Consider the following 24337-nt stretch of genomic DNA (forward strand, 5'->3'; position numbering starts at 1 on the left):
TCTCTACTGCTTATCTCAATTGGACACACAATTAACATCGTATGCAATGTGTGCAAGAGTAATTCCTTGACTTGTAGAGAAATGTTGAAGAAAATAAAGGGAAAGATACAACTACATATCACGCAACATCGTAATTTGACTCTGATTTTAAAGAAACCTAGATGTAGCTTATATTTTGGTTTTCTTTAATTTTTTCTTTCTTTTTATATACATGCATATAAAAATAAAAGAAAAAACAAGAGATTCGTGAAAGAATTGAATTGAATTGAATTGAGTTATATATATATATATATATTAATATTATTTATACAAAATATAGCAGAGAAAATAAGGTGGATTGGGATGGGGGAGGGGAATATTTTTGTAAACATGGTAAAATCGGTATCGTAATTGGTGTACTGTATTTATAAACTACAGCCTACATCTGGGCTTCCAGCAAAGTTGTGGTGGGAGTTGTTTGGGTGATCATGGTAAGTCGTCGGAGACGTTTCAGGTTTAGCTATTAAATATTAAATATTAATTATTAATTTTTTTTTAAAAAAAAAGAGTCCCGAAAAGATACTAGTAGCAAATCAATTAAATTAAATTAATAAAAAAAAAAGACACTCACCCATGCTGGCAAGTATTTCTGAGGCCTTGTTTCACGAGGGCCAGGAATCTCAAACGGATTAGTAGTGTCATCAATGGCAACAGAGTCCAACAAAAGGACATCACTCTTATCACCACTAACTACATGAGATGCCACAGCTTTGAGTATATCTGGACGGATGGGATTCTATAGTAAAAAAAGTATCAGTATATACAACAAGAGAACGCTTTGGAGTTTAGCTTCTTATTCTTCTTTGTTTGTTTGTTAAGAATTACCTCATAGTCAGCAACATGATACTGAGAAATAAGCTTTTGAATTTGTGTAGGAGAAAGAATCCAACAAACATCATAAATGTTCTCGATATCTTCCAAAGAAGCCTAAGTAATGTTTTAAAGGAAAACCACCGTTTGTAAGCAATAAAGTCTACTAACAAACGACTGCGGACATTTACTTTTTTGAACTGTAATAACTTTGTTGTTTGCATCAAGTGCTCTAGTTGAAGAGTTCCCTCTGGAATATCGTGGCTCTTACACCATTCTTCAATACGTGTAATATTATATTGTATTTGCATAGCTACATACCCACAAAGAGACATTATATTTTGTTAGTAAAGATAAAGAAACCAAAAAAAAATCATCAAGGAATAAAGTTCTAGAGTCTTTTTTTCTTACCTCTCTTCCAAGAAGAAAAGTTCTTCCGCATAAGCAGGTCATTAAAAGCAGTGACTCCAATCAATTTAAGCAGTTCGGTCAAAACCTGAGTGGACACGGATGGTTCGATGTAATAACATTTCATTGTACGCCACACCTTATTCAAGAAATTGAGGAGCTCATCCATGCTGTAGGTTGGCTGTGTGGTACCAGTCAAAAGCTTGTTAAAGAATCGACCAGAGTCGCTGGTAATAAAACCAGGAAGCGACTGTCCCTCAATAACAGCAGGGACAACCATTTTGCTGAGACGTTTCTTGAGCTCCTTCATCCAGGCATGGAAAATATTATCCTCAAGGCATTGCATCTCATACTTGACTGATCGTACAAGCTTCTCAAAGTCCTGCCAAGCAGTCGAGCGGCGTCCGTTGGAATTGTTCTGGAACATCTCCTGTTCCATCTCTTGGAGGGTTTGGCAGAGAAGGGATAGTAATTCATGCACATTGGTCAACCAGAACGCACAAGGAACAACTGCTTCTTCACCCGTGAAGCTCTGAATTGATTTAATTATTGTATTTTAGTATATTTTTTTTATAATTTCAAAATATTTCCCAGTCAGCATATAGAGAAAAAAAAACATTTTAGTGCTGTATATTAGATATGCTTACCAGGCATTGTTTTTGAATAGTATCCATAACTGTAAACATAAGACGTTCTGACTCCTGAACATATCTCAGGCGCCACATTTCTGTAACACACATACTGATCATATGAGCAGGGAAGAATATTTCCTTTTGGGAAGGAGGGTTCTGGAGACTGGGGAGGGGCATCTTCAAGGCTTTAATAAGACCCTCGTGAATTTCTTCTTGGAGACTGTCTTCATCGCGAAGAATACCGTGAATCTTTGTGCAAAAAAAAATAGTTGGTAAGTCATACATACATAGATATATACATCCATTAAACCTCTACACTTTTACACTCTTACCTCTTCCTCAGGTTCTTCATCAATAGCACCAGTAACGGTTTTATTGCCTAGAATTGTGCTAAGTTGATCAACAGAAGTAGGACGGGGACTCTTGCTACTATTGAGATTTTCAGTTTTTCTGATACTGTCAATAGATGTCTTTGGGCGTGCTTGAATAACATCTGCAGAGCTGTTGCGACGAGGTCTTCGGTTAACAGGTATACTTGCAGGCGACAGATTGCGTTCGTTAAGCGGCTCTTTGAGAGCTTCGGTCTCCAATATTCTGGCTGGCGAGGGAGATAGATTTCGCATAGCATTGGGAGCAGGAGAAAGCCCTCTGGTGCCAGCAGGGGATAGACCTCTGGCTCCACCAGCAGACTGCTGTTGCTTGCGCGGAGCATGGAGGACTTGTGTAAGTTGGGTCTTGAGAGCAGCAATTTGACTCTTCAGCTCAGCAACTTCGGCTTCATCTGCAGGCTTGCTTGCCCGCTCGTTAGCTTCTTCGACTGCCTTCTGAAGTTCTGTGATAGTTTCTTTTTGGGTATTGTTTTGTTCCAGCATCTGGGCGAGTTCCTTGTCTTGAGTCTTTATCTTATCCAGTGATTTCTTGTAGTCTGCTGCAAGTACATCTTTCTCAGATAGAAGAGTATCCCATTGAGCTTGAGGAACAGTCGGTTCCTGTAACTTCTCTTCGAATCCTTTGGCTCTTCTCTCCATCTTTTCGTATCTATCAGACCAGTTGCGGATCTGGGCTTCCAGCTGGACTGAACGGTCCATGGCAGCCTTCTTTTCGTCTCTTACTGCAGTCAGAGTCTGAGTCAGCTCTACAACCTTGTTTTCAAGAGCATAGGACACTTCCTTGAAGTGCACAACCGATCGAGCTTCTGTTACCATGGCCACCAAAGCTTTGCGAGCAACTCTTTGACGAATGCACGACTGCAGGTGGATGACCATATCACGCTGCTTCTTATAGTTTTTGCGAGCAAACCTAGTTTAATTTTTTGTTTTTTTTAGTGACCATGAGGGGGGGTTTTATGCCAGATTTTCTTTAAAAAAGAAATTATTCTATATATTTTACCATCCACGGATAAGCTTTTGAATCTGAACTGCAGCGTGACTCTTCTCCAAGAATACAAAGAGGCGGCGTCCATTGTATCCACGAGCAGCTGAGATGAATCAATTATATGGTATGATATGATATGATATGATATGATATTATATATAGGTTTATTGTGTTTGTGTGTGAGTTCCTTCCTTCTTTCAAATATAATCACTTTCTTTCTTTCCTTTAAAGTTTCTTACCTGCTTGAAGTTTGAGAATAAACTGTTGTTTTGCAAGATACTTCTTGCGCTCCACATATCTGCGCCAGTTCTTTTGCAGAATGACTGCAGCTTTTTCTTCACGGAGAGCCTGCAGCTTTTTGACAGAAACCTTGGTTCGGGCAATACATTGCAGTTTCACAGTAAGCTCTTGCATACGGACATAACGTGTGCGATACACAAATCTGCGGATATTCTTTTGTAGTAATACTGCACATTCATTGAACCTGTCAGAACGCAGTTTCTCAAGATAAGCAAGCTACGTAATTAAAAGAAGAAGAAAGAAAAAAAAAAGGGGGGGGGGGAGATTTGATATATAAGAATGAAGTCCACCGATTGTTTCATTTTTTATGTGTGTGTGTACCTGACCAGCACGGAAAAAGATTTTTGAAATTCCCTCCTGATACATTGCGGTATCCTTGATTGATGCTGCCAAGATTACGGAGCACAGCTCATTGATGTCAGGTCGTGACTTGGGATCCCAATGTTTTGAAGACACAAGAGCATAGTAGCGATCAGCGAATTCTTCGTAAGACCATCTTGTAGGATAGCCGGCGCAACTGATACGAATTGTTTCCAGCACACCACATGCTCGCAGTTGAGCAAGGACCATATTGGGCTCAAATTCCCACGCAACCTTTGCCTCGTTTGGTTTGATACATCGGATATAATGTACATTGGTGTTTCCAATAGTGTCCATTAGGTTAATGAGAGAAAGCTAAGATGAAGATGAAGATGAAGATGAAAATAACAGTAACAACAATTAACCAAAGAAAGAAATTGAGGTGAGTATTTTATTCGTTCTCTCTTTCCTTCTTCTCGATCGCTCCTATCCAACATACCTTGAAAATAGAGCCCAGTGTCGGTTTTCTGGATGTCATACTCATACGCTTATTGTTCTCTGGCTATTATTTGACCGACACAAATTGTCAGATTTATATTTATATTTTTCGCATTGTATATTACTTACTGTGTGGGTCTGGGCATTTGCAGCAGCCTTTTCCATAATCTCTTGAAGATAATCAAATTCCGAGGATTGCAAGAGTGCAAGATGCTCGTCTGGAACGGTATCCTTGTTTTTATCCAAGAAGTTTTCGGCTTCATACTCAACATCGTGGGCATAGTGAGCAATGGTAAAGGCAGTGTTTGAGAAACGAGGTTTCTTAAAGACTTTTTTAAAGCCAACATTGTCAAAGTTGGAGTATAGCTTCTGAACAAAGCCTACATCTGTACCCGAAGGAAGACGCGATTCCTATTCATTTTATTTCGATGTTTTGTAAGATCCCCCATTCAATTCAATTTTTTTAAACTAGTACGTACCTCATCCAAAAGGGATAGAATACCAAGTTTTCCTTCGATAAGTTCAATACACTTTTGGTTGTCACTGAATTCAATAAATGTCCAATTGATCTTTTCCTGGATGTATTCTTCTTGTTCCAGCTTGAAGACGTGTTGATTGAACTGAGAGACAAATATATAGAGCATAAATTAGACTTTTCTTATTCTTATTCTTTGTATTTCGTGTTTCATAACTATTACCCACACACCCACACCCACATATCCAATTGATATATATATATATATATGTGTGTGTGTTTACCTGTTGCTGAAGTTTTTCGTTGGCATAATTGATACAAAACTGTTCAAAAGAGTTCTTTTTGAAATGCTCAAAACCATAGATATCGAGGACACCAATAAAATTGCGCACTTTTTCATCATCAGGACACGACAGACTCTCGTTGATAACACTGACAAGCCAGTCAAACAGATTTGCATAGATGTATTTGGCTACCGAATCTTTAACGACCGAGGCCTGGGCAGGGTTTAGGTTCGTGACGATCTTCTCAGACCGAGTGACGATTTGTTTGCGAATGATCCACTTTCTGAAATCAGCAGTCTTGATACCCAACAGACGCGTGGCTGTCAAAAGCGCAGGGTCTGTCTCTGCAACCATAGCATCCGAACGTCCTCCGATCTCAATATTACCAAGATGTAAGAGTGCAGCCAACAGTCGGAAGATCTTCCATTGCAATTTGACAGACACGCCGATGGTAGAGAGTGCTCTTTGGGTGATTTCAAACTCTGCTGCGTCATCCATCCCAGGCACGGTGCCTGTGCCGGATTGATTGAGGTAGTGGAAGGTAGTGTAGTCACCGAGCTCAAACTCTTTTCTTTCTGAAGAAGGAGCACCAACACAAAGCTAGATAATATAGGACAACATTTATAAGTCACGAATCAAACCAACTTCTTTTGCTTTTGCTATCCTATACCTATGACTATAACTACGACTGTGATTTATAGTTTTTTCACGTTACCTGGTAAAATATATGGTAGTTTCTCTCTATCTCTGGCTGGAAAATCAATCTGGATCGTTCCAAAAGGTAGGTTCTGATCTTGGCTCCAATAATATTTGCGTCAGTGTCAAACTGAATCTCGATATACTTTCCGAAACGAGAACTGTTGTCGTTACGAGTGGTCTTGGCGTTACCGAAGGCTTCCATGATAGGATTGGTAGCTATGGAAACGAGCGGGTGTTATTCAACCTATCATTATCTATGCAATTTTTTTTTCTGGGGGAAAAATTTGTTGTTGTTGTTGTTGTTGTTTTTTTGGTGTTGTTTGTTACCTAATATCTGCTCTTCGACTTCTGTCATTGATCCACTGGTTTTGAGCTTCTTTCCCTTGGAGTCCTGATCATCGGCCATGGCAAAATAACGCATGATATACTTTGCACTGACTGTCTTTCCGGCACCACTGCATACCACTTCTTTAATAACTTTGTTCGTTCCCCTTTTGACGAGTTTCGTATCACTTGCCTCTCTCCTGAAACGACGATTGTTTGGTTTGTTTGTTCTCGAATCATGCAACGATACGCATCTTCGGCAATAGCGAACAAATGGGGTTCAAGCTCTCCTCTTCGTCTGCCGGAGTATTGCTGGACAATGTCAGGGTCGTACAAGGATACACGGTCAAAAGGATTCATGGCAATCAGCACAATTCCAGAATAGGTGTATATCAGATGCTGTAAGTATCGTGTACGGATTGTGTTCATTACTTTTTTTAATACAAAAAAAGAAGAGAAGAAGTATTAATATATGCATGTATTAGCACCAACCCTGACCACTACTCTAGACCACATCATACTGTACTGTACTGTACTGTACTGTACTGTACTGTACTGCACCGCGATATTTTTTTTTAATATTATTATTATTGTTTTTGCTGTTTTACCTGCAGGCTCATTTAGATAACTCAGATTTGTCAAATCATCTGTTGACTCCATCTTGGGCGGGTTTCTAAGCGGTGGTAGTTTTGATCCGGCTGTCTTTTCGATATCTGCCCACGTCGCCTCAAAGACGTATTCCTGAAATGCGCACCTCTCTTCTGTCAGATGTTATTTCTTGCGAGGATTTCTTAGATAGGTCTTACCTTTTCATCTTCATCTTCTCCTTGAAAGACAAGTCTGACCTTGCCAGCCACGACAGTGTTGGATATGCAGGTGGTGGAAACCCAGGCTTCTCTCTTGTCCGGGAACCAAGCCTTGGTTCCCTTTGTGTAAACTTCGACAGACTGTTGGGCACTTGCCACTACTACCATTATAAAAAGTTCAAGGACTCGGTTTTTTTTTGTTTGGACTATAGAAAGAAAGAAAAAATGGAAGGTGGTAGGAGAAGGATGGAAATTGGCCAATAAACTGTCTCTCTTTGGCCACAAAAAAAATGCGGTTTTATAAAAAATAAATTAAAAAACTAAATAAAAATATTAAGAGAAGAAGAAGGAGGAGAAAATATTGAACAAAACAGACTAAATATTATTATTATTATTATTAAAAAAAAGGCTATTCTAACAGAGAGAGAAGGAAAGAAGCGTGTGACCTGCTCGAAAGTGTCACCAACAACAGTCTAAGGTTGGGCGGATAACGAAACTCTCGGGAGGGAAATAGAAATGGATCATTTGTGAATTTTTTTTCTTTGAGCTTCTTGTAACCTACAAATCTAGCATGATATTTAACCCAAAAGAAAAACAAACTTTTATAAAATTCTTGTGAGATGCAAACCAAAAGAGACAGCTTTACTGGCCTAACTCCAGTCCATTTCTATGACGCGTCAGTATAGGAAACAAGAAGGCTACATTCAAAGCAAGAGACACGCCACAAATGAAAATGAATAAAAGTCTAAAGACCTGCATATCTATGTACACATTTCAAGTCCAAGGTCTCTAATACTTCTTTGTTGTTGTAAGGAGCCCCAGCTTATGCAATACATTATTTCTTAAGATCTTGATTCTTCTTCTTTTCCATGTGCTTCTCTTACTATGTGTGTACGTGTGTCTGTTCCAGGGATATAGTAATTTGATGGTATATATCAACAATGGTTACACTTCTCTTCATAAAATAATAATATATCACAAGTTTGTCAGTGCACAAAATCTGTCATGTATGTCACCTTATTGGGTGTACCTATTGCACTGCCTGTACTTTCTGTATTGCCTGTACTTCTTGTACTGACTATACTGACTCTATTAACTGTATTGCCAGATTCGCCTTCTCTCTTGATACAACTCATATGCGTTGCTTCTGTAGAAAATGGTAAGAATGGAAATTAATCGGCGTCTTATTTATTATTCCTATGTTCCACACATACAGGATATGATATTATGATATTCAAATGAACGACGTACACACATACACATACACATACACATATACATACATACATACATACATACACACATACATATATATATATATATGCATAGGTATATGTATATGCACAAGCACACACACACACACACACACACACACACACACACACACACACACACACGCACACATACGCACACATACGCACACAAGCATACAAGCATACAAGCATACAAGCATACAAGCATACAAGCATATACATATAATGATGAAGAGGAATTCTATATAAATATATGTATGTATATGTATGTATATGTATTATTATTTATTCTAGCTTGAGGGTCGAATCGTTGCCCAAGAAGATCGCTCCGAGCCTGTGGCTGGAGATCGGACGTCGGGCGAACCCAGGTACCGGTCATATTCTGTCTGACTTTCAAGGCTTGCCTCATCTTCGTCGTCTTCTGCCCACGGAAGACCTCCCCGTTGTCGAGAGCCTGTGCGAAGCGTGCTGAAGATCGGCTTGCGCCCTTTTGACCGTCCGATACTCGTGGCCTCCAAGGCACGCGACATTACCGCCGCCGATGGCTCTGCCAGAAGCCCGGGCCTGCTCTTCTGAGCCCGGCCATTCCAAGTCTTGGCTACACTGTTATTGTTTGCACTGGCCCGCAGCATTGTACCTGTATTGGAAGCTCTGTCATTCGGCGGGCGGAACTCACTCTCACGCCCGCTTCCGAAAGTATCAGACATTTCTTGCAGACGACGACTTTCACCAGAGTACTGTCTGGTGTCGTAAGTAGGCACCATAGTACGTACAGTAGAAGACGAAAGAGAAGAAGTAGGAGCTCGATCTTGATCTTGATCCTCATCCTCATATCGAAAGCTACCCTGTTCATGGTCTACAAAGCTGGCCGGCATGGTCGGTCGTCGGGAAGGGTTGGCTCGAACAGATAGAGATTGAAGAAACTGGGTGCTCTGGTGAGGAGTTGCTAGCATGGATGGCGATTGCTGCGAACAGTTGCTGAGGTCGGATGTAAAGCTTGTCGTGGACTCACTACCGTTCAAGCTGTTCTCCCAAGTCGACTGCAGCATACGACGGATAGTAGCCACCTCGCCTCCTTTCTTGCCCGACACAGAGGCACTTCCGATTTTGGATCTAGAAGCATTGGCACTGGCACTGGCACTGGCACTGGCACTGGCACTGGCACTGGCACTGGCATTAGTGTTAGCGTTAGCTTTTGCCTTTGCCGCATAAATGCTCGCCTGCATTGCCATGTCCTGATCCGAGACCGCATATTTAGCAGAATCTGATGGTTCATCCGTGGCCTCAGGGCTGAGATCTTGTCCAGCCGATAATACTCCTTTATCAGCAATACCCCACGATGGAATTGGACGAGCTGGTTTGAGTGACCCCTGAGGATCAGGTGTGACCCTAGATGTTGGTGTCTCAAAGAGATGCTTGAGCGACTTGACACCATTAAGACTAGGCACCGGTTTCTGTGAGCTGCGTCCCAGCGTGCTGGCCCGTTTTGAGCCTGTTCTGGTGAGACCTTCACCCTTGTTGCCGAGGATACGCAGATCTCGGACGGCCAGGGTTTTTGCAGTGTTGCTGGTGTGAGATCCAGATCCAACGGGAGGCACAAGGCGAGGAAGATTGGCAACAGACATGGGGAGGTTGGCTTCCTTGTTAGTCTGGGCCTGTTTTGGGCTTTGCTGCCACCAGCCCGCAATCTCTCGAGCACCTGGCCCAGGGCCACTGCGAACACCTGCCGACACGGTCGCTCTTCCTTCGGTCACGATACTATCTCGGACCAGGCGTCGGACAGATCCAGATGTGATGGTAATGTTCTCGAGTGTGCGTGGATCACGACTTCGTACACTGGCAAAGTAATTGGATTCGTCTGCCTTTGGGACGGGTGGCATGCGAGGTGTTGGTCGACCCTCTCTGGTCAGAGAGTCGTCTGGCTGGCCAAACATCATAGTCACAGCCTCGTCGCTGATCAGAACCGATCGTGTCTTGGTCTTTCTGGATGCAGAGCGGATCACACGACGGGCAGCATTCACAGCCGTAACTTCCTTGAGAGGACTATCGGCCATATCGTAGCCTTCTAGCTCTTCATCCTGTTCTTGTCCATGTTCTGCTAGAGCTGCTGCTACGGCTGTTGTTGATTCAAAGGCTGGGATGGATTGTAGGGTGTGACTCCGCACACTGACCGGACTGACTACCCAGTCATCTCCAGTAATCGTACTAGGTTCACACTGGGTCTTGAGGCTCATTTTGGTAGAGTGTCGAGTTGGGGAGAGAATAGCAAGTGATTCGACAGTGAAATCATTGTCAATAGGAGACTTTTGTAAGGTTTCTTTTGATCTTGGCTGGAGTGGGTTCTGGGAGTACAATGATGAGCTCAAGAGGGGAGAGGGAGGCTCGTCTCCCGAATGAAACATCTGGTTGACAGGCACGGATAGTTTTAGGGATCTTTGGCGACGAAGGGATTGGTGGAGAGTGTTCTTCATCGTGGTTGCTTTTTGCTGCATCTTTTCGAAATCAATCGACACAAATCCACGGGCCTGTTTTGCTTCGGCCGCTTCCTGGCTGGCAATCACACATGTGGTGTAGAGTTCCATAGCTTCGTTTGAGTTGAGTTCCATCTTGTCTGAGAAGAGAGAGTTCTGTGGAATTAAGGTGGGGGATTTTGGCTTGGTATCTTGTCTTCTTGGGCTCGGGAGGTCTGTAAACGAGGCGCTGTCTTTTTCGGTACATGAGGCGAGGTCTGGAATGGACATCGTGACGGATGTTTCGATAGTATTATTCTGGTCGACTGTTGTTGGTATATTAAATCCGGTCGTGAGTTGCCCGAATGATCCTCTCTGGGTCGGTTCTGCGCTATCGAGTGTCTTGGATCGTCCCCTGCGCTTGCGAACAAAACAACATCCTACAGAAGCCAGCATAATAAAGGTGCTGACAACAAGAACAACAATGATCCAGGTGGGGAAGTCGGGTTGGCTTTTAAAAGATGAATCTAAGGTAATTGTGTCCTTGAGGGTTAGAGGAGGAACCTGTGGCTGATATCAAGACTACCTGCAATAACAAGAGATAAGTGTGAGATAATAAGGATTGTAGTATTGTGGAGATCTCTAAAGAAAACCATACACTTTTGTGTGAGTGTGAGTGAGAGAGAGAGCCAAAAAATAAAATAAACAAATAAAAGGTTTAAAGATGTGAAAAAAATAAAATAAAAAGAATAATGCTTGTGAGTACTTGGACAAATAGAATACAATAAGATACAATAAGATATAAAAAAGAAAGAACATCTGAATGAAGAAGGCTAAGGAGGGGTTAGTGGTTTACTGGGGTGATAAAGGGGTTACAAGGGCGGCACTGTTGCAAATAGTAAAAGTGCAAGACAGCAGTACAAGATACACCTAATGTGGTATCTAATTGTATAGGGGCAGTTTTTCTTTTGTATCTGAAGGAGGTCAAAGACAATAAGGGGATCAAGTTTGGTTTGTTAACTACACAGCCAAAAAGCAAAAAGGAAGCCATTGAGACTCCTTGAGTAAAGTGTACTGGATTATGTATATTTTTTTTGTTTGAGTGCAAAAATAACAAGTGAATGCAAAGTAACAAGTGAGTGTGGCAATCCCATGCTGACCTTCCGTGTTTAGCTTCCTTGAAACTTTGAATATCACACTATTGAGTAAGACAAACACAGGCCTAATGCTTATTTATACAGGAAATGTCGATCCTGTCACTACATCAACCCCTTGACCAATGTATGTTTTGTTTGTTTATTTTGTAGTGTATAATGTATATGTGTTGTTAAACCAAAGGAGAATTAGCAATCTAGTTTAATATATACATTATATTATATTATATTATATAGTACCAATGTTGGATATGCTTTTTTTTTATGTCAAGAAAAGTCGTAGTCTATGACTGGATATCAGTAACCATGGAGAAATATCCACTTGCTTTATCCTTTTAGGAAAAAGGAGGATAAAGAAAGAACCATTTGGTCTACCCCACACATGTATGCAAAAAGAAAACTGTTGTTTTTGTTGTTGTTGTTGTTTCTTTATTCTTTTTAAAGAAGGTTCTTTCTATAAAGTCGAGATTCTGCAACCAATGTAATTCATATGTCTCTCCTTCAATTATACCCTACTTTCTTGTATACACATTTATATTTATACTTTACACACAAATAATTAGGTACCGGTGGTTAATTTTCTGTACATGATCAAGTCACCACACTGCACCACACTGCACAAATAAAATAAAATAAAATAAAATAAAAGAAAATAAAAGAAAATAAACGTACAAAGGTAAAGAGGTAAAAAGGTAAAGAGTAAAGAGTAAAAGGTACAAAAAAAAAAAAAAAAAAAAAAGTCCCACAGCTCTGTTCTCGGATCTTTTCTTTTTTGTCTTTACAAAATTTATAAAGGGTATTTTAATGAGAATAACTTTAAAGCAAAAAAAAAAGAACAATAGAAAAAGGGTTTCGATTTCCTATATATTTGGTTTTTTTTTCTTTGCTTTGCTTCTCTTTTTTCTTCTCATTTTTGGGGGGGTTTTTTTTAAGCATCATTGACTACTCTGACAAGATTGTCTCGGTTAATGACACATTCAGCATCGACATAGCCAAGGACATCAGCAATCTCATGACTCTTGCAACGCTTGATTCTCGAGATCTCAATGCTAGTGTAGTTGACCAATCCTTTGCCGATCACCATGTCTGTTAGTTTGCCGTTGATTGTCTTTCTGACCACGATCTGGACTGCCTGTTGGGCTACAAAGCTTCCCTTGACTTCTACAATTCCGGCTGCGAACAGACTGGACCGAAGAGTGGAAGTCACTGCCCTGGCTGCACCGTCGTCGACCACGATAACACCAGCTGTGTGCAGACCGTGCAGAATCCACCACTTATGGTCCAGCAGAGGGTTGTTCTTGGCCACAAAGCGGGTGTTTAACGGAATGTCATGTTTTTTTTGGTCAGCGTTGTCAGTTATGGCATCACCTTGGATAATCTTGAGCATGTTGAACGGTTTGGCACCATGAGTAATGATAGTAGTGACACCTGCCGCAGTGGCCAGATCTGCTGCAACCAGTTTTGTTTCCATACCACCTGTACCCAAAGATGATCCACTTGTGCTGATAGACACTAGAGTTTATTATTGTTAATATTTATTACCATGTGCATTTTTTTTTAACAAAAAAAAAAGGGTATTCAAGTTGGTTTACCTTTGGAGCGAAGTGCACTGATATCGTCACAAATGTCTACAGGTTTGGCATCTGGATTTGTGCGAGGATTATCGGTGTAAAGACAATCGACGTCTGTGAGCAAAAAGAGATAATCTGCCTTGATCATGCCAGCAGTAATGGCAGAAAGGGTGTCGTTGTCACCAAATCGAATACCCTTTTTTTTTGATACGATAAACGATCAAAACTTTAGCTCATATTACATGTATAGAAAAGAAGAAGGAGAAGAAGTAAAAATAAAGCAAATTTATCAATTACCTGGGTAGAAATAGTATCGTTCTCATTCACAATTGGAACCACACTCATATCCAATAGCTCTTCCAGGCAGCTCACAGCATTCAGATATTGAGAGCGCTATTATTATTATTTTGTAAGAAAAAAAAATTAGTTTTGATTTTGATTTTTTTTTATGATATAACTAGCCATGGTCAAGCTTTATCTAAGAAAAAGAAAGATATATATATATGTGTGTAATTTACTCACATCAGCCAGATCATTTTTTGTTAACAAAAGTTGGGCAACCGGTTGATGGAATTGACCAAACAAATCATCATACAAAGCCATAAGTCTACCCTGACCAACCGCAGCAACAGCCTATGTTAAATTTATATATATATATAAATCAAAAAGGTAAAAAAAAAAAAAGGGGGGGGGGGGGGTGTAGGTTAATAAAGATATATATTATATATAATATTTAGATAAAAAAAATTATTATGTATTACAGCCAACTTACTTGTCTAGCCGCCAGTTTAGAAGGCTTCTCGGCCATATTAAGTCGTCTTAGGCCAGTTCCAACTGCTGCACTTGTCACAATCACCACACGATGACCATTCTGTTTCAGTTTCAGGACTGACTCAACCAACAGAGAGAGATTGGACAACAGAGGGAAATGGGTCTCTTCATCGCAAATTGAGGTTGTTCCGACCTTGACTACAATTGTAAGAGATGTCTTGTTAGGGCGATGATTGTTCTGTTGATTCTTGTGAATCATGATGTCGAAAGAGTAAAGTGAAAAAAATAAAAATAAAAATAAAAATAATAAAAATAAGGAACAGTTTCTTTTCTTTCTTTTCTACCTGTCAAAGGCTATATTTTTTATTTTTATTATATTGTGATAGTTTTGCGTTATTTGAAAAAAATCAAATAGCCCATCTCATAAAAAAAAGAAAAGAAAATGACCTTTCTTTTTTTTGTTAATCAGGACCCCCCAAAAAAAAAGTCTTGTGTATCCAATAGAAAGTCTCAAAGATTCTTTTTGATGCTGTGATTGGTGGAAAGTCTAAATAATTATTTGCGTCAACGATAACGCAAATTCATATTTGTACGTGCATCTGTATGTGGTATAGATGTGGGTACCTATATATGGATAAAATTTTAGACGTAATACAGTCATTTCAAAAAGTAAAGTCGCTGATTTTGAGTTTGATGTCGTGCAAAAAAACTTGTGTCCAACAATGATGTCGACTGATCCAGCAATTAAGTCGTGACGAATTTCGTTTAGTAATTGCCCAATAAAATTTCTTGGCATTAATTATTTTTATAAAAAAGGGGGCCATTCTCGGTGTACCTTTTTTACTTCTTTTTTCCTATTTACAATTTATTTTATAGACATATAGAATGAGTATGCAATTTCTTTACGAAGATGGAAAAGGACATGTTGTTGATGAGCACGGAGTTGAGCCGATGGATCTTGTTGTTGACGAGGAGCTATTCGCTATCGAAACAATAAGCTCTCGTACTCAATTCCTAATGAATAAACCTCCGGAAAGATATTCTAATCCTGTAATGCATCCAGTTTCAGACGATAGGAATAATGATGTTGATATGGAGTTATTCAACAAGCGACGCTATACAGTTTACTCTGATGATGAGAAAACGAGATTTTTTCACCTATTTTTTAGCAAATGCTTAAGTGCTTCTGCTGCCGCGAGACAATTAGGTATTCATATTCGTGCAGCTCAGAGATGGGTCAAACGTTATTATGAAGATCCTGAGAGTATTTTCGAAAAAAAAGAAAAAGTCAGGTCGACGTCGTATTCTTGGGGAGGAGCATAAACAATTTATCTTAAGGTGCATTGATGAGAATCCTTCTGCTGTTTTAACTGAAGTGGTAGGAAGTTTAATGCAAAACTTTGTAGATCTTAATGTTTCTCGTAGTACTGTTTATAACTTCATGACAACGCAGTGCAATCTATCAATTAAGCAGGTGCAGTTCCATTCTGTAGAAAGAAACAGCGAGGAAAAAATTCAGCAAAGGTACGTTTGGGTCCAAAAGTGGCAGCAAACTGACATGGACTTTACAACAAATTGTGTCTTTCTGGATGAATCAGCCTTTCACATTAATTTGAAACGAGGTATGGCTTGGTCAAAGAAGGGAACTCCTGCAATAGTTACAGTGCCTATGACTAAAGCGAAAGCAACATCTATTTTAGGTGCCATATCGGCCACTGGCTTAATTAATGTTAGTTTGAGAGTTCCAAAGCGTATCAAAAAGAGAAAGCTTGGACATGAGACTGACGTTTATAGCACAGGAACAGTGACAGGGCATTATTTGAGCTTTGTGAAGGCTACTCTTGATGAAATGGACAGATATCCAGAAATGAAGGGACATTACCTTGTCATGGATAACGCTCCTATTCACAGCTCAACCGATATAGGTAAGTATATCAATTCTCGGGGATACCAGTATGCGTATCTTCCTCCATATTCTCCTGAACTGAATCCAATCGAGCAGTTCTGGTCAGTCGTCAAGAGTAAAGTGAAACAAAATAAGTTTTTGGAAAAAGAATCACTCATGACAAGAATTAGCGAAGCATGTGATAGTTTATATTTAAGTGATTTCAAAGGTTTTGTTTCTCATTCTGTTAAATGCTTTGACAAGTGTCTCAACAAAGAGAGGCTCTAAAATATCCAATGCAAAAAAAAAAAAAAAAAAAAAAAGAATGAAAAAAGGGGAAATTTGTTATGCACTTTTTGTTAAGCACTTTTTGTCAAGCACTTTGTCAAGCACTTTGTCAAGCACTTTTTGTTAAGCACTTTTTGTTAAGCACTTTTTGTTAAGCACTTTGTTAAGCACTTTGTCAAGCACTTTGTTAAGCACTTTGTCAAGCACTTTGTTAAGCACTCGGGGGGGGGGGGGGGGGGGGGCAACGACGTCATTGTGGAGATTGACGAAAGCAAGTTTGGTAAATGTAAGTACCACTGGGATCATGCTGTCGAGGGTTGCTGGGTGTTTGGGTTTTGGTCATATATTTTGGCTGGGTCAACAAAATTGACCAAAAGCAGTACTCTTTTTTTTTTACTCTTTTTTTTTTTTTTTTTTTGTGAACCAGCCTGCTTTTGTTGTGTCTCCCTCTTTTTATTTTATTCTTTTTTATGGTTGCAATGGCGAGTAAAACAAAACTTGTTACTATTTTACAGCAATGTTTTGAATGTCGAAAGACATACAGCACTCCACAATCCCTTCGAGAACACATGCAAAAGCACAATATACAATTGCCACAACGAATAACAGGAATCAGACGATATAATAATGATGAATATACCTATGTTAAGGCTACCAAATCACACGATGACATTGAGAAGCACTTTGGCTGCCCTGCATGCATCGCTCATTGTATGGAAATCGACGAGTTGAAGACCCATTATTATGCCAACCATTTAGAAACCTTGCCAGAACAATCACAGACGACATCGCAGGAAGAACCAGCAACAGGGCAACAACAAAGCTACAACAGCCAAGACCAGCCTAACAAACGTCGCTTAAGCAATATCCTTGGAACTGAGTTGTTGGATCCATTATGCCTATCGTTTCCGCCTCTTGATCACGATGACCATTTGTTGGTACAAAACTTCGATGCAACAATGGCGTTTCATAAGCTGCAGCTCTCATTATGTCAACACAAATGGAAACTATCACTCGAAAATCACATCCACTGCGCCATGGCAGCCACCCACATTTTGCTCTTGTCACGAAATCAGTACCCAGAGGATTTATCACCCTATTTCAGCAATCACGACCTCAAGGCAACCATCAATGGGATTGAGACAAAATATGGCATTAAAAAGCTTCCAATGTCAATGGCGACGACTACCAGCATGATCGGCATCGTTCAAAATCTTACCATGGGAGTAATCAGTCGAGATAAAGCGATTGCACACCTTTTGGATTTGGACCTCCCCACAAATGAGAACAAGTTCAAAAAATGCATAATCGATTTGATTCGGAAGCTTCCTCCCGTACCTTTGCAGAAGACATCAACGAATTTGAACTTAGCACTCGATACGTTGATCCTTTTTTATCTGGTTTATTTGACGATCCGGACGAGGGCATATACCTACGGTGGACTAATGAAATAACTTTAGAAGCTCGACAGAATGAAGATTTATCAACAAAACGTCCCGATATATGTATAAGTCGTTTACATGGGATGACATGGGCGTCGAATCATGGCTATGGGGAAGTTAAGTCAGCTGCTCAAGGTGGTAACAATTATTCGATTTGTCGGGATCTACTTCGCGTTGGTATATTCTGCAAGAATGCTCTCGATACACATAACATGGAAGGTGTACTGGGTCTGCAGGTTATTGGAAGAATGGTTACGTTTTATGTCTTGGTTTTGCCATCAACAGGACTTTATGTCATGTACGAGCTGGAAAAAATCAAGATTCCTAGCTGCTTGTATGATTTAACTAAACTTATTGTGGATATGCCTCGCGTTTGTCGCGTACTTGACACCTTCAATCGCATCTGCAAACCATCAGTCCATCAAGCAATGCCTAGCCGACACCGCCCAACGATCACGACGTCTGCCTTCAATGGCGTTTTTTCACCATCCCAAGATCGCAAAAGATCATGTCATTTGAAATATCAACATAATTAGTAATCAACTCAAAAATAAAAAGAATTATTCGATCTATGTGTGGGCTTTGCCGTGTTTTCTTTTTCTTTTTTTTTTGCTAAGCATTTTGTTAAGAATTTTGTTAGGCACTTTGCTAAGCGTTTTGCTAAGCATTAGTTTTGTACAAACGGTAAGAGGCAATTATGTTGGACCATGCATGTGGGCAGACTGGGTCAACAAAAGTGAACAAATACAAAACCCAAACACCCAGCAACCCTCGACAGCATGATCCCAGTGGTACTTACATTTACCAAACTTGCTTTCGTCAATCTCCACAATGACGTCGTTGCCCCCCCCCCCCCCCCCCCCCCCGAGTGCTTAACAAAGTGCTTAACAAAGTGCTTGACAAAGTGCTTAACAAAAAGTGCTTGACAAAGTGCTTAACAAAAAGTGCTTAACAAAGTGCTTGACAAAGTGCTTAACAAAGTGCTTGACAAAGTGCTTGACAAAGTGCTTGACAAAAAGTGCTTAACAAAAAGTGCATAACAAATTTCCCCTTTTTTCATTCTTTTTTTTTTTTTTTTTTTTTGCGTTGGATATTTTAGAGCCTCTCTTTGTTGAGACACTTGTCAAAGCATTTAACAGAATGAGAAACAAAACCTTTGAAATCACTTAAATATAAACTATCACATGCTTCGCTAATTCTTGTCATGAGTGATTCTTTTTCCAAAAACTTATTTCGTTTCACTTTACTCTTGACGACTGACCAGAACTGCTCGATTGGATTCAGTTCAGGAGAATATGGAGGAAGATACGCATACTGGTATCCCCGAGAATTGATATACTTACCTATATCGGTTGAGCTGTGAATAGGAGCGTTATCCATGACAAGGTAATGTCCCTTCATTTCTGGATATCTGTCCATTTCATCAAGAGTAGCCTTCACAAAGCTCAAATAATGCCCTGTCACTGTTCCTGTGCTATAAACGTCAGTCTCATGTCCAAGCTTTCTCTTTTTGATACGCTTTGGAACTCTCAAACTAACATTAATTAAGCCAGTGGCCGATATGGCACCTAAAATAGATGTTGCTTTCGCTTTAGTCATAGGCACTGTAACTATTGCAGGAGTTCCCTTCTTTGACCAAGCCATACCTCGTTTCAAATTAATGTGAAAGGCTGATTCATCCAGAAAGACACAATTTGTTGTAAAGTCCATGTCAGTTTGCTGCCACTTTTGGACCCAAACGTACCTTTGCTGAATTTTTTCCTCGCTGTTTCTTTCTACAGAATGGAACTGCACCTGCTTAATTGATAGATTGCACTGCGTTGTCATGAAGTTATAAACAGTACTACGAGAAACATTAAGATCTACAAAGTTTTGCATTAAACTTCCTACCACTTCAGTTAAAACAGCAGAAGGATTCTCATCAATGCACCTTAAGATAAATTGTTTATGCTCCTCCCCAAGAATACGACGTCGACCTGACTTTTTCTTTTTTTTCGAAAATACTCTCAGGATCTTCATAATAACGTTTGACCCATCTCTGAGCTGCACGAATATGAATACCTAATTGTCTCGCGGCAGCAGAAGCACTTAAGCATTTGCTAAAAAATAGGTGAAAAAATCTCGTTTTCTCATCATCAGAGTAAACTGTATAGCGTCGCTTGTTGAATAACTCCATATCAACATCATTGTTGGACACAAGTTTTTTTGCACGACATCAAACTCAAAATCAGCGACTTTACTTTTTGAAATGACTGTATATATATATAAGATATGTTAGAATTAAAGTATATACATATATATTCAAATGTTCAAATGTAATAATTTGTGCTACTTTGATCGAGTCTTTAAATATATACAATATAAAATATGTGGTGGTCAAACTGAATTGAACCATGCAATTTGAATCAAACAATAAACATATATATATATATATATATATATATTGGTTTTGTGATTCTTCTTGGATAATCACAAAGCGTCAGGTATTACATATTTATGTAATTGAACCGTCAATCTAGGTTACTTATAAAAAAAAACGATACTTTAATATTCTAATCATATACATTACAAATTATCTGATCTGCTCTGCTCTGCTCTGCTCTGCTCTGCTCTGCTCTGATCTGATATATGATCAATTTTAAACAAATAATAATAATAATAATAAAAGACCCAATATTTATTCAAATCAATGAATCAAATACTTGCTCAAATACGCCAACTACATAAAGCAGTTTAGCCAAACATTTTGTACTTGATATTTCTTTGCTGCAAAAAAAAAAAAGAACAAAATGCTATATGCTTCTTTTTATGACTCCGAAGAAGTGTCTGATGTGGTGTGCTTAAAAAAATATTATATATATATATATATATTTTACAAGTGATGTGATTCTACAAAGGATATAAAAGTCACATACACCCAGAGTCCTTTTTATTTTGTATTTATAATATGCATATATTATTTGATCTCTTGGACGGCTGATGGTTCTTTTTTTTTTTTTTTTTTTTGGTAACCAAAGGGAATAATGGATCGGGCGGGGGTACAGGTGAGTGATGGAATCTGCATGGGTTGACTGCAGAACTCCAGTACACAATATGTATATACTGGTTAAACCTCTACTATAAAAAAAAATAAAAGAAAATAAAACACCCTAGTGCATAATATCGATTAAACACTTCCATCATAATTTCATTTTGACGTCTTGAACCTTAAGAACAAGACGAATCCTATGCAATCGGAGAAAGGTAAGTAAGGTCTATATAAGCTTGAAGGGTTTGGCAGCTTTACGAAAAAAAAATAATATATATATATAGCGCCTATCTCTTCATTTCTTTCCTATCACTACTACCTTGTTATCTTTCTTTAATTCCATAAAAAAATCATTATCACAATGCAGTTCAAGATCCTTGCCCTCTTCCTTGCCATTGCCTTTGTTGTAGTCAACTCCCAGGGTGGTAAGTACACAGACATGATTACAACTCTAGATTCAACCAAATTTGATCTAATCGTCTGATTGAATATTCTAGTTGCCGCCCCTGCCCTTACTTCGCTCGCCTCCAAGTAAGAAATCAAATATAATTTATAATAACAAATACCATTAACACTCTTGATAATATAGAATCGGATGGCTCGAGAACTCAAACAACCCCCAAAAGACTGAATTGATCCAATCTGCCGAGTCTGCCTACAGCCGTATCTCTGCTGCCTTGGCCATCCAGACCTCTGCACCTACTGGCTCAGTATCCGGTGCTGACACTACTGGTGCCGGCGCAACCGGTGCCGCTGTTGGTGCCCAGTCTTCTTCCACTGACGCCGCTGCCGGTGGTGTTGCTGCCACTACCTCCTCCATTGAGTCTGCCGCTTCTTCTGCCGCTGAGGCTACTTCTTCCGTTGCCGAGGCCAGCTCTTCTGCCCACGGAGTCGTCAACTCTTTGGAGTCAAAGGCCACCTCCATAGCCGCTGCTGCCACAAGTGCCGTCGGAGATCACACCAGTGCCGGTGTCCGTGTTGCCTCTGATTTAGTTGTCCAGATGACTGCCATTGCCGGTCTCATCGTTGCTACCTGTGTTGCTTTGATGGCCTAAGCCTATTGTCACCTATTTCATTTCTTTTTTTAATTTTATTTTTCTTTATCTAATTATGGATATTAATACTTACTATTCTTATATATTTTAACAAACATACATATTCTTTTTATTTATATATATATATATATATATTCAATTATGTATTTAATTATCTAAATAAATAAATTATATGTATCTTATCTATGTATTCTATATGCTTTTTTTTTTGAATAGTGAGAATCGTATTATTATCTTTAATGCAGGCCAAGTCTTTTATATACTTTAATTTTATTAATTAAACTAAACTAAATTGAATTATGTATATATATATATATATATATATTCTCTTGATTTCAAAATGTCGAATTGTACAATTTAAGTTGTACATTTATGCTATGTAAATGCTAATCTTCTATTTGTGATTTTGATTTGAAGACTTGTTTATTTCAAATAATAATAATAATAATAATAATAATAATAATAATAATATAGATAAAGAAAACCTTGGTGTTTAGATCATAACCGGTCAATTAATTGATCAATTATGATTTACTGATCTACATTTCAACCTCACACAACATATTTCTTTTTTGTATGACGCGCCCAAAGCTATTTCCATAGGATTGGCAATATTATTTTCTGGATTCATATAATACAGAATATACATATTTCTACCAAATTATTATTAAAATCTTGTTGTTTTTTTAAATAGAAAAAAATTGTATATCTACAGACACAGATTTAAATGGTGAATTATATATGCAGCTTTTTCCCTGTGACTTTTTTTTCCCTGTGTCTTTTACTGTGTTGTCTCATGTACAACATTACCCCGCATTACAAGCAGCTCCGCCCATCAAGATCCACTCACACACGTATGTATATATATATAGTTGTATTTGTATGTAATGTATTTATGCAAAAAAAAGGGCGAGAAGATAATACCCTTGACTAACAGAATATATATATATATATATATATATATTATATGCGTGTTTTGTTATTATCTCCAAGTGTCATATTGACAGCAGTTGGTTGCTTTACTTTCTGTTTTTAACTAATTGATCTTTTGAAGTACAATGTACAAATACTAATGCTTCAAATACTAGAGCTTTATTATATATTAATACAAGTATCAGGATTAATTGTGCAGTTGAAAGAAAAACACAATATTAGACCTTGTTATAAAAAAATTGCACATCAATTGAGACGGTGTTTACTGCTACAATTATATTATTATACCATTATGCTATCAATTTTTGTGCGGAGAATTCTTTTTTTTTTTTTTTAAAAAAAAAAAAGCCATTAAGATGAAATATGTATGGTTTGTCTAAAGAAATCAATACATGATCTCTATGGTTATATTACAGCAGCATATGACACAAGTAGATATCAGTAGTTAGTAGTAAAGAAAAAGAAGAAAAAAAAAGAAAAACCAAGGATTCTGCCAGAAATAACAATTATAATTGGTGTGGACAGACTGAAAAGTTCAAACGACTCTAACTGGCTAGTCTTCTTCCATTGCCAGTTGGATAGTGAAGATCATGTCTTTAATGAGAGAGGTGTACCACAGTAAAAAAGGCCTTGCAAAACATAAAACTCGCAACAAAACACCACCTGATGGAAGAAATGGTATTATGAGCACTAGATTTTTACCTAATACGCATTTGAATTAATTTTGAACTTTTTTTTTTTTTTGATCGTTTTAGTCTGTCCATACCAAATAATTTTCTTAATGTTCTAATTTTAATTTGAGTCTACATAGTCCAATGTTAATCATCTACTTACCTTGTGAACAAGGATATATATATATATCAATAGAAAATGGAAAAGAAAGTGAGTGAGAGAGAGAGAGAAATATTGGGTATGCTACACTGCCCAAATTAGGAAACTATAGTATACCAAGATTGCCATAAAAGAAAAGACCTATTTTTTAAAGTAAAGGCACATGTAATTGAGAATTTTTATATTATTAATATTATTATTTAGATTTCATTATGAGTATCTTTAGAGCTTCTTCTTCTTTAAAGAAAAATAACTATAGAAAAAGGTACTTGCAACAATTGGCTTGGATATACTGATAAGCTAAATTGTCTTGGTCTTATTGACACTAATAATTGTATTAATAAATTATTTTGGATAATCTTACAATCTGCTCGTACAACGTCCAAACACACACACAATAAATATATTTATATACATTTTGTACTGTAAAAAGGATTGTTTTATCAGATAGAACGTCTTCTTATTATTATTATTAGTATTAACATTATTCTACTATTCAACAACAACAATAACAACAAAAGAAGAACAAGATGCTTGATATCTGGGTATTCAAACCAGACCCTCTTTATTTATTTTTCTATAGAGAGAAAGAACACAAGGTAGGACATGGCGGTTTGGTTGAGTAACCTGACTTGAGATTATAGCCAAAGAATAAAATAAATCATAAGTCAAAAGTCAAAAGTCAAAAGAAAAGAGTCTATGGTCCCCAACCACACAATTAAGCAAT

The 24337-nt window shown here is 38.4% G+C and overlaps 4 protein-coding genes across 4 annotated transcripts; 1 reads left to right on the plus strand and 3 right to left on the minus strand.

Moving 5' to 3' along the window:
- Window positions 1-272: 272 nt before the first annotated feature.
- Window positions 273-7117, minus strand: PHYBLDRAFT_185687 (hypothetical protein; the record flags this gene model as incomplete). The annotated part of the gene is made up of 19 exons (XM_018439122.1): window positions 273-499; window positions 611-775; window positions 865-966; window positions 1041-1162; window positions 1261-1789; window positions 1905-2138; window positions 2222-3188; window positions 3279-3366; window positions 3503-3779; window positions 3885-4238; window positions 4363-4425; window positions 4491-4772; window positions 4841-4981; window positions 5121-5720; window positions 5836-6035; window positions 6147-6274; window positions 6298-6574; window positions 6752-6899; window positions 6950-7117. 19 exons carry the CDS (start codon window positions 7115-7117, stop codon window positions 419-421), a joined length of 4926 nt encoding a protein of 1641 aa, XP_018295986.1. The 3' UTR covers window positions 273-418.
- Window positions 7118-8492: 1375 nt separating this feature from the next.
- On the minus strand, window positions 8493-11108 carry PHYBLDRAFT_141807 (hypothetical protein; the record flags this gene model as incomplete). The annotated part of the gene is made up of 1 exon (XM_018430676.1): window positions 8493-11108. The coding sequence occupies one exon, from the start codon at window positions 11106-11108 to the stop codon at window positions 8493-8495; it is 2616 nt and encodes an 871-aa protein (XP_018295987.1).
- A 1472-nt stretch (window positions 11109-12580) lies between these two features.
- PHYBLDRAFT_177014 (hypothetical protein) lies at window positions 12581-14476 on the minus strand. Its single transcript, XM_018437845.1, has 5 exons — window positions 14150-14476; window positions 13900-14010; window positions 13675-13770; window positions 13399-13573; window positions 12581-13318 (listed from the first exon to the last, which is right to left on the minus strand). Exons 1-5 carry the CDS (start codon window positions 14405-14407, stop codon window positions 12735-12737), a joined length of 1224 nt encoding a protein of 407 aa, XP_018295988.1. The 5' UTR covers window positions 14408-14476; the 3' UTR covers window positions 12581-12734.
- A 557-nt stretch (window positions 14477-15033) lies between these two features.
- Window positions 15034-18299, plus strand: PHYBLDRAFT_164826 (Homeodomain-like and zinc finger-domain-containing transcription factor; the record flags this gene model as incomplete). The annotated part of the gene is made up of 4 exons (XM_018435084.1): window positions 15034-15440; window positions 15487-15952; window positions 16837-17758; window positions 17782-18299. The coding sequence occupies 4 exons, from the start codon at window positions 15034-15036 to the stop codon at window positions 18297-18299; spliced, it is 2313 nt and encodes a 770-aa protein (XP_018295989.1).
- Between the last annotated feature and the right edge of the window lie 6038 nt (window positions 18300-24337).

Source organism: Phycomyces blakesleeanus, assembly GCF_001638985.1.
Source record: "Phycomyces blakesleeanus NRRL 1555(-) unplaced genomic scaffold PHYBLscaffold_4, whole genome shotgun sequence".
In the NCBI taxonomy this organism is placed as follows: Eukaryota; Fungi; Mucoromycota; class Mucoromycetes; order Mucorales; family Phycomycetaceae; genus Phycomyces; species Phycomyces blakesleeanus.

Excerpts from the sequence above, each read along its gene's own strand:
- PHYBLDRAFT_177014 (XM_018437845.1), bottom strand. The coding sequence starts at position 14,407 with ATGATTCACAAGAATCAACAGAACAATCATCGCCCTAACAAGACATCT. Across the intron at positions 14,011-14,149 it reads CTAAACTGGCGGCTAGACAA|GCTGTTGCTGCGGTTGGTCA; the intron begins GTAAGTTGGCTG and ends AATTTAACATAG. Across the intron at positions 13,771-13,899 it reads CAAAAAATGATCTGGCTGAT|CGCTCTCAATATCTGAATGC; the intron begins GTGAGTAAATTA and ends TAATAATAATAG.